Source organism: Nansenia antarctica, assembly GCF_963989245.1.
Source record: "Nansenia antarctica genome assembly, chromosome: 1".
Classification (NCBI taxonomy): Eukaryota; Metazoa; Chordata; class Actinopteri; order Argentiniformes; family Microstomatidae; genus Nansenia; species Nansenia antarctica.
The window spans coordinates 108,543,018-108,553,850 of NC_137674.1; the positions used below are offsets into that span (position 1 = coordinate 108,543,018).

Below are 10,833 nucleotides of genomic sequence, written 5' to 3' on the forward strand. Positions count from 1 at the left end.
ATTTTTACGTGATAGTTTTTGATATCCGGTGATTTTTTACCTGAGATGGGTCTTAATGTCAGGTGATTTTTACCTGATAGTTGTTAATATCAGGTGATTTTACGTGATAGTTGTTAATATCAGGTGATTTTTTTACGTGATAGTTGTAAATATCAGGCGATTTTTTTACGTGATAGTTCTTGATATCACAGGTGATTTTTACTAGGTGTTCATTTCAGGTGCCAGATTCTATAGTTCGCTAAAAGTTATAGATCTGATCCCAGTGCAGTTTTTCTGTAGTAATTGTTGTTAATTGGACCCCCTCAGTAAGATCTCTGCATCTCCAGCTTGCCCAGGCAGCATACCCCCCCCCCCTCTCTTTATTAACATGCACCACATTGCATTTCTCAAGGGTGATATGTGTTTTTGTGAACACAATGTTTGTTGGCTTTAACTTTTTAAACATACAATTGTTCCCTAATTAGTTTGCTCATAATTAATTTATGCATTTCGTTTGATGTACACAGTAGCAGCGATACTTTGAAAGCTACTATGGCAGCAATCCTTTGCATAAATTTGTACCATTTTACTGCAGAGTTCAAAAGAAACTAGGACCGTGTTTAGAAAAACACACAGTGAATAATACTCCACGCTCCCTTTTTACTGTGTTTGTTTTTAACTGAAATATTAATGAATTAACATTTTAAACAATCCATCATCATTGTTTTGATGCCACTTATTTTTAACTAAATCATATTATAATTGATCATTTTCCGTAATGTGTAAAGAGATGTTTTCCCACTTTGTTCGCTACACAACAAAAGCTTAATTACAAATCAGAGAAATGATCAAAAACATGATAATTCATTTGCAACAATAAGCCGGAAATTGCAATTCTAATGCAGAACAATGGGTTATGTGCTGCAAATTACCTCCCACTGTCTCTGGGTATTGTGTGTGTGTGTGTGTGTGTGTGTGTGTGTGTGTGTGTGTGTGTGTGTGTGTGTGTGTGTGTGTGTGTGTCTGTGTGTGTGTGTGTGTGTGTGTGTGTGTACATGTGTGTGTGTGAGTTCTCGTGTCTCAGCACTGTACTTAGATACTTGCTGGAATGAACTTTTGCTGTCTTAACTGTTAGCACACAAACAGTTTGATAACGCTCGAAAAGTCCCCAAAATAATATATATATTGTTTTTTAAATGTGTTTTTAGGGCATTTCTGCTTTATTGGGATAGAGACAGTAGAGACTGACAGGAAGGATGGGAGAGAGAGAGGAGGATAGAGACAGTAGAGACTGACAGGAAGGATGGGTGAGAGAGAGGGGAGGATAGAGACAGTAGAGACTGACAGGAAGGATGGGTGAGAGAGAGAGAGAGAGAGAGAGGAGGATAGAGACAGTAGAGACTGACAGGAAGGATGGGTGAGAGAGAGAGAGAGAGGGGGGGGGGGATGACATGCAGGATATGTCGACGGCCAGAATCGAACCGGGGACCCTGCGATTACATGGCTGACGCCTTTGTGTGCTACGACACCAAGCGTCCCCCCAAAAATAACACTTTCTTGATCCTCTTCTTGATAGTTCAGGGAATGCGTTGTCTAAAACATCAAACATCTCTTGGTGGTGCATGAATATTCTGACAGGCTTCCTGTGACCATCAAACGTTGTGAGAGAGAGAGAGAGAGAGAGAGAGAGAGAGAGAGAGAGAGAGAGAGAGAGAGAGAGAGAGAGAGAGAGAGAGAGAGAGAGAGAGAGAATTGGATCTTCCAAAACTTTGCGCTTGATGGATGCCTTTGTGCACGGCGGGTCAGGTGACCGACCACCGCGGCTTCTCACTAAAAGTGTCGTCGTCTCATGAACGATACAGGAAGTAAAGGAAGTGAAAAAAGAAGAAGAAAATGTCCCCCTTCACAATCTCACAGTTTAGCAGATTCGTAAAAAAGTTTTACTTTAGGCGAGTTCACTGTCCTGGTTTGACATCCAGAGAGAGATCTACAGTATCAACCTTGGGATTGATAGAAATGATTATTTTTCGTTCTTTTTTTTCGTTCTTTTTTTCCCATAGCGACAATGTTTGTATCTTTTTTTTGTGCAGTGGAAGTTGCATACCACTATCCTCCGTCTCTGTTGAATGTCGTCCTCAGCGTAGCCATTAAGGCCGGGGGAGGGGGGGAGGGGGGGGGGGCGACTGCATTGAGAGTGGAGGTGAGCGCACAGCTTATTAATTCAACAAAGGACCGACAACGACAATAATGAAAAGATAACTTCAATTTTTTCACAACCGAAAACCTGCCCTTTGTTGCTCCAAGGGCAGCCCATTCTCTGGCCTCAGTACTACTAGTCGTGGACGTCTGTGAACCTGAAATATCTTCCTTTATGTCGCTTTCTCTTTCATGTTTTTCCCTCCACAGATAATTCTTGGTAGAAGTGTCTCTGTGGCTTATTGTTGGGTCTACTCCTGTGTATGTGTGTGTGTGTGTGTGTGTGTGTGTGTGTGTGTGTGTACGCCATCTACCAGGGAACACTAACTGAACACTCACACTTGAAACCGTAATATTTCTATTCCATAAAGCCGGAGGAAACCTTGGGTTAGACGCTTTGATCGGCTCACAGAAGTGCCCCGGTTTGAGAAGTTGTACTCCATTCAGCCCTTCAGACCCCCCCGGTCCACGAGCACCTTGCTCTGTCCAACTCTGCTTTCCGTAGAGGGGAATTATGTATACATGAACACTGTACATTATATATATCATCATATGTATATTTTAACTCACCATGTAAATGTTGAATAATAAAAAGGGAGAGAGAGAAAAAGCAGTTGTAACAACTTTTTTTTTCATTTGTTTTTTTCTGTGTGTGTGTGTGTGTGTGTATGTGCGTGTGTGTGTGTGTGTGTGTGTGTGTGTGTGTGTATATGCAGGGTCTGTTCATCTTCCTGATATATGGGGTGTACAACACTGAGGTAAGTCTGCACTGTGTCTCAAGGCTGTCGGAATGAATGAGAGAAATGACAAGTTTCTGATGGGCTCCCGGCTAAAGGTGTGTGTGTGTGGGTGTGTGTGTGTGTGTGTGTGTGTGTGTGTGCGCGCGCGTGCGTGCGTGTGCTCGCACGTGTGTGTGCGTGTGTATGCATGTATGCTCCTGTGTGTGTGTGTACTTGTTTGTGTGTGTGTATGTGTGTGTGTGTGTGTGCACATGTGTGTATTTGTGTGCGTGTGCACGGGCGCGCGTGTGTGTGTTACGGAGGTAAAAAAGCGCTAGCCGTCTTTGCCAGGCGAGCGTCCCCCTGCCCTTCATGGCTGGGCTGTCTTATATGCATCCAGGCCTCTGCCATTAAACACTGACACGGCCAGCACCCAGCCACTCATTCCTCACACACATTGGCTAATATTTCACTGCCTCTTTAAGTTTTTAAACTCGCGCTCCTCCATTTAGCATCCTGACAATAGGCGCTCGCCTCGCCTGGCCTGCCCGAGCCTCACCCACCACCACCACCACCACTCTTTGTCTGTTGGTGGAAAACAATATGCATTATACACAATGTGTTGAGAGAGAGGGGAGGGCTGAAATAAATATCATATTGAAATGGTTTTGTTATTACCATTTAGATTCACTTTTAGTAACAGGAGGGGGGGGGGGGGAGAGAAAACCAAAACAGGTGTAGAGAGACAGAAATATGAATAGGTTTTAGACTTAATGGATGAGGGTTCGATTGGAAGATCGGTCTTGGTCAGAGAGAGGGTTTATTTCCTGTGGCTATGTAAATAAGGCTTTTAAACTTTAAACGTGCATAAGGTGATAGAAGCGTCCTCAGACCGTAGTCTGGCTGGGAAGCGGGGCGGCGGTTTGTGAAGGAAGTGAGTCTCGGCTGATCCTCTGCTTGTTTCACGGCGCTTATCCGTGACGCTCTTCTGTGTTCAGCAGGTGTCTGAGGAGATCGAGAACAGCTCAGATGATGCTATGCTAACTATGCTAACATCACCAGACTGTTTCTTATGGACGTGCTTCACAGTTATTCTATGCTTAACACTAGAACAGCTGTGCTTTTTTTACCTACTAAAAGAGCCTTTTTACAACGCTACGCTGCTATTTACACGACCACTAGTTGGCCGGCTTGTAAATTAGCCTGCCTCCTACACAGAAAAACTTCAAAATAGCTTTCTACTAGCTTATCCTGAAGTGATATTGAAAATGTAAGGATACTGGGTGGTAGAACGCACATATCTAGGAGAAATCATGAAAGGAGGGTCCTGAAATTTGTTCTAGTGTTAAGCAGTAGCACACGAGAGGGAGTGGTGTTATTCTGAACATCAGCACGGTTGTGATTCGGTCGTCGGTACGAGGCCTCTGTGTTGATATTCAGTGTAACAACCCCACGGCCTCGAGTGTGATATTGCTTTTATACAACAGTTTTACAAGCGCCATTTATTACTTAACAGTAATAAGCGACAGCAGATTACGATTTGTTTGTTTATTTAATCGTTTATTTGGCCCCGCCAACACAAAGAGGTACGCAACTGAACTTGCTCTTGAACTTGAACTGGACTGTTGCCAAGCGACCTGAACACAAACGTTTCCCTTGCTCCTCTCTGATTTGTGTCGGTCGACTGGTGTCTACTCATCTACTCATAGACATCTACTGCCCCCCAGCACTGCGTCTCCTGAAGACACCCGCTTTTCCCCTCTACTGTGTCCCCTAAAAACGTATATTTGCCCCCATTGTACTGTTTCTCTGTTTCTCCAGTGTCTAAATAAATGGCCCCGGGCCTGAGCTGGATTACTCTTCCTGCTACAACTGGTGGATTGATGATTCACTTGCTTAGGCAAAATGTATCGATTGTAAGTCACTTTGGAATAAGGCGTCTGCTAAATGCCAAAAATGTAAATGTAAATGTGTCAAACCAGCACACGTGGAGGTTTGACCTGAAGTATCTAGGCTTTCCTTCCCTTCGTCCTCTTCTGACCACCATTCATATTCGAATGTTATTCGTGGAAATATATCCATCTATCCATCTGATAGATAACGACCGTTAATGTAGCCTAGCCTAATAAAATAATTAGTAACTGAAATAGAACAAATAACAAATAGAACTGACTAAAGTGCAACAACGTATAAGCACTACTGACTTCTGTTGCATTTTATCTCAAATACTGTGTAAATGTAATATATATAATATGTAAAATTATTAACAATATTAGAGTATATCTTTGAGTAACCCTTTGATCTATGTACTGTACAACCCTCCTTCACTCCGCCCTCCTCCTCTTCTCTCCTCCTCTCCTCACCTCCTCTCTATCTCCATCTATCCCTCCTCTCTCTCCTCCTCTATCTCCCTCCATCCCTCCTCTCTATCCTCCTCTATCTCCCTCCATCCCTCCTCTCTATCCTCCTCTCTATCCTAATTTCCTCCTCTCCATCGCCCCTCTCCTCTTCTCTCCATCCTGCTCTCCTCCTCTCCTATCCTCCTCTCCTCCTCTCCATACAGTCTGTGACCACGGGGGGCAGATCTCCCTCCTTCCTTCCTCTTCCTGTCCTTTCTTCTTCTCCCTTGTTCCCGTCGGTCCCCCCCCCCCCTCCTCCCCCCCTCCCTTTATCATCATTCTCCTCTTCTCCAGGAGTGTGCGGGGAGGTGACCCTGAGTCACAGCGCGGCGCATTGACATGGCAAAGGCACTGAGGGCTGACCCACCCTCCCACCCTCCACACCCCCTCCCCCTCCCTCCTCCCCACCCCCTCCCCCTCCCCGCATTGTAAAATAAATCATCGGCGCATTCTTGCTTAAGTGGCTTTTTTAGTGCTCAGAATCCATTTTCTTACTCCCGGGGTCTCCTTGACCCGGGGTCTCCTTGACCCCTGAGGTCGTCACAATTTGTGAGCAGCCCGTGTTACACCCGCTGCGCCTCCCGAAAAGGCCAGTTTTGTAAATATAAAACAGAATAACAGAATAATATTTAGCTTATTTTTTTCCACCCTGTTCCCTTTTCTTCTCTCTCCGTCTTCCACCTCTTGCTTCCTTCCTCTTGTCTCCTTCTTTTTTTGGGGGGGGGGGTCGCTCCAGCAGGTCCCCACCCCCGTGACCCCCCCCCCCCTAGGAGGAAGTTCTCAGTTTAATAGAAAAATATGAATGGAAGGATCAACGTTTTTTAGTTGAGTGTGTTTTGTGTTTGGTGAATCAGACGGTTAAGGAGCGGAAGGGAGGAAGAGAGGAAGAGAGGAAGGGAGGAAGGGAGGAAGGGAGGAAGAGAGGAAGGGAGGAAGGGAGAGGTGGAAGTGAGACGTTTGTTCTGTCTGCTCTGGTTCAGACCGACCAGCCCTGATCACCTGGGACAGACACACCACACCTCCCTGTGATTACACTCTCACACACAGAGACACACACACACACACACACACACACACACACACACACACACACACACTTAGAGATAGATAAATCACACACAGCTAGATGGCTACAGACACAGACACATATTGGAATTAGGCCATACAAACGTGATTAATTGCTTAGCCCTGCTTCAATAAAACATACAAATAAAATACAAAAAGTTATATTAAAAATTTATATTATTAATTATTATTAGGGTTATGGTTAATGCAACATTTTCTGAACAGGCCTGCTCAAAGTATGCGGCAATAGATTATTGAAATTAATGAAATTATTTAAAAAAAAATAACGGCAGGTATGAGCGACACATTTGGGTGCTTCAGCGTGAGCGGTTGGTGTGATTAGAAGCTTCTAGAAGGTGAAACCAGACAGCAGACCAAACGAAAGCAAAGTCAGGAATCTCAGAGTTAGTTTATATTTGTATATAAGGCACAACCTGATTAACAAAACAATAAACTACAAATTTCATATTTTGTAGCTGAACAAGCTGTGTTTAGAGCTGCTCAACGCCACATAAACACGGTGTCTGAGGTCTGGCTAGGGGCTTAAAGGGCCAGGGTTGTATCTCAGGAAACACACAAGTGCAGAAGTTATTTCAACATTAGGCTGTAATTTAATATGCTTTATAGGTTTCAGGTCAAACAAACAAATGCATTTTCATTAAAGCTGTCATTTTCCCAGGAATTTCCAATAATTGTATACTGTATGTATTTAATAATCAGACACTCGATAAACACTTGGATACTGTTTTAGATTTTTTTCGCTAGCTCAAGTTACTTTTCTGTAAATGAAATCTGTTAAACAATTGATCAAGTTAATATTCCCTGACCATAGGCTAAAAGTATGCTTTTAATGACACATACCTCTCTGACTGGATATGCTGGGCAGGACTTTCAAAAGGGTAAAATAGCTGTGGGGTCAAATAACTGTGAGGTAAAATAACTGTGAGGTAAAATAACTGTGAGGTAAAATAGCCGTGAGGTAAAATAGCTGTGAGGTAAAATGTGGTTCATAGATCATTGATGATAAAAGAACAGAGGATGGTAGCAGTCGATGTTGTCTGTATCTAAATGGATTAATCCTTTGTAAGGTATATAGTTTGTTATATTTATTTTATTTTAGTGTAAAATACAAGTTTATATATATATATACACACACACAATACACAATTTAAGAAAACAAAACAACATATAAAAATATATAAAAAATATATTAAAACAAATATAGATATTAAATAAAATATGTACATATTTATTATTATTATTATTATTATTATTGTTCTTCTTCTTCTTCTTATTGTTATTATTATTATTATTATTAATTACATTCTTAACTATGTATTGTGTGCATTCAAACAAAGACAGCTCCTATTGTCCTACTGTACCTCTCCTTCCACCCTGACTCGACACCAGCCTGTTCCTCAGGCCTCGTAATTACAACACAACCACGGCATAAACCCGCCGATATCACAACCAAACACATCGTTCATTACCAGAAAGTACACTTTCTTTCCCCCCCCCCCCCCCATTATTTATCTCAATTAGCTTTTTCCTTCCTGGTCACCTTGCAATTATCCGCTTTGATGACCTTTTATTTCAATAAAATCCCAAGGATGTCAGCAGCTATTTACCACACCGCTCCTCTTTCATATGGTAATAGTTTCTCGCCCATTTACATGGAAAGCCGCGGCTGCTGTTGCATCATCGGCGGGAAAAAACCTTGAGACAAAACAAACCGCCTTAACCACATAACGATCGTCTCTAAAACAATGCCCTTCCCCTTCATTGTCAAACGATTCATTAAGCCGTGTCATGTAATTACCTCGCAGGCAGACTCCCCCTCCCCCCCCCCCCTGCCCCCCCTTTGATATGAATGAAATCCCCGGGATTTCTCCTTGAGTAGCGTTTAGCGTTTAGCGGAGTGTTATCTGGAACGAGGAGAGGAGGCCCTGGTTCTGTCAGGATTAATGGGCGGGCTGGAACACGCCGGAACGTGACACCCGGCGCTGTTGATTCAGCCTGTCAGGAGCCGTAAGCTCTCTTCATTATGTGTGTGTTCAGTGATGGCGCGTATGCAAAACATCCCCCCCCCCCTCTACACACACACACACGTATACACACACACACACACACTCTAACACACACACACACACACACACACACACGTATAGACACACACACACACACACACTCTCACACACACACACACACACACACACACACACCCTCCCTCACACACACACACACACACACACACTCTCTCAGACACACACACACACTGTGTGCGTGTGTGTGTGTGTGTGTCTATTTCCGCTACGGCGTCATAATTTATGACACAACGCAGCCTAATGAAGCCATAAGCCATAATGCATATTCACTAACGTGGTGGGCCGGGCCGGTCTGGGAGGAGAGGAGAGCGGCTACAAATTTACCTAGCGAGCGGTGGTGACAGGCTAGCACCACCAGACACACACACAGCAGCCAGCCTCCCTGCTGCAGCCAGCCAGCTAGCCAGTCATTCAGTCAGTCAGTCAGCCAGCCAGTCAGCCAGCCAGCCAGCCAGCCAGCCAGCCTTCCTGCTACAGTCAGTCAGTCAGCCAGCCAGCCAGCCAGCCAGCCAGCCAGCCAGTCAGCCAGCCTCCCTGCTACAGTCAGTCAGTCAGCCAGCCAGCCAGCCAGCCACCCTCCATGCTACAGCCAGTCAGTCAGTCAGCCAGCCAGCCACCCTCCCTGCTACAGCCAGCCAGCCAGCCAGTCAGTCAGTCATTCAGCCAGCTAGTCAGTCAGTCAGTCAGTCAGTCAGCCAGCCACCCAGCCAGCCAGTCAGCCAGCCAGCCAGCCAGCCAGCCAGCCAGCCAGTCAGTCAGCCATCCAGTCAGTCAGCCAGTCAGCCAGCCAGCCAGTCAGCCAGCCAGCCAGCCAGTCAGTCAGTCAGCCAGTCAGCCAGCCAGCCAGCCAGCCAGCCACCCTCCCTGCTACAGCCAGCCAGCCAGCCAGTCAGTCAGTCAGCCAGCCAGCCACCCTCCCTGCTACAGCCAGCCAGCCAGTCAGCCAGCCAGCCAGCCAGCCAGCCACCCTCCCTGCTACAGCCACCCAGTCAGCCAGCCAGCCAGTCAGTCAGTCAGTCAGTCAGCCAGTCAGCCAGCCAGCCAGCCACCCTCCCTGCTACAGCCAGCCAGTCAGTCAGCCAGCCAGCCACCCTCCCTGCTACAGCCAGCCAGCCAGTCAGTCAGTCAGTCAGCCAGCCAGTCAGCCAGCCAGTCAGCCAGCCAGCCAGTCAGTCAGTCAGCCAGTCAGCCAGCCAGCCAGCCAGCCACCCTCCCTGCTACAGCCAGCCAGTCAGTCAGCCAGCCAGCCACCCTCCCTGCTACAGCCAGCCAGCCAGTCAGTCAGTCAGTCAGCCAGCCAGTCAGCCAGTCAGCCAGCCAGTCAACCAGCCAGCCAGCCAGCTCTGGAGGGAGACTCACCCAGGTAGTTAATTAGATCTGGAGGAGTGAAAACGACCGAATCTGATCATACTTACACAGACCACTTGACCGTGAAAATTATGTTGATGTAATTATGGATGAAGCCACCATCCCCCCTCCCCCCCCCCGCCACCCCCCCCGCCGGTTTGAACAAGTGGCTTCTGCTTAGAGTCTTTAGCGTCAAGCTGTGGGGGAAATGTTTAGCACCGATTAATGCAACGATTTACTGACCTAAAGCCGTACGTTACATAACTTCAACAATATCTTTAATTTCTAGGAAAAATAAAAGAAATAATCCTGTGTGAAATATGGATTAATAACAGAATAACAGTGTGTTATGATTGAGGCTACAGACAGACAGCAGGTGTGTGCTGCCCTGTCCTCCAGTATAGAGATGGGTGTGTAGAGGTGATCTGTTGTGCTACGACCAACCCTTTCCTCGCCCTCCAGTATAGAGATGGTGGTGTAGAGGTGATCTGTTGTGCTACGACCAACCCTTTCCTCGCCCTCCAGTATAGAGATGGGTGTGTAGAGGTGATCTGTTGTGCTACGACCAACCCTTTCCTCGCCCTCCAGTATAGAGATGGTGGTGTAGAGGTGATCTGTTGTGCTACGACCAACCCTTTCCTCGCCCTCCAGTATAGAGATGGTGGTGTAGAGGTGATGTCTTATGCTAGGCTACCAGGCCTTCCCCATCCCTGCCCTCCAGTATAGAGATGGTGGTGTAGAGTCTTTCCTCCCTGCCCTCCAGTATAGAGATGGTGGTGTAGAGGTGATGTGAGTGGTGTAGAGGTGATGTGAGTGATAGGACCAAGCCTTCTCCCTACCCTCCAGTATAGAGATGGGTGTATAGAGGTGATGTGTTGTGCTACACACACAGCTTCCTCCCTGCTGCCCTGACAGATGAGCTCCTACAGTACAGAGTCCTTAGTCTGCAGCTGTGTGTGTCACCGCCAGGTCCCATTACCACTGACAAACAGCAGCATCTTACTTCCATCTCAGGGCGCTCAT

The 10,833-nt window shown here is 46.1% G+C and overlaps 1 protein-coding gene across 1 annotated transcript in view; it reads left to right on the plus strand.

The window, feature by feature from the left end:
* The window catches only part of LOC308156325 (adhesion G protein-coupled receptor D2), a gene marked incomplete at both ends in the record, with an annotated part of 102,002 nt that overhangs the window by 48,984 nt on the left and 42,185 nt on the right, over positions 1 to 10,833 (plus strand). Inside the window, one exon of the mRNA XM_080529664.1 lies at positions 2,892 to 2,933. Within this exon, the coding sequence (XP_080385790.1) occupies positions 2,892 to 2,933 (42 nt within the window). The remainder of the gene's footprint in view (positions 1 to 2,891; positions 2,934 to 10,833) is intronic.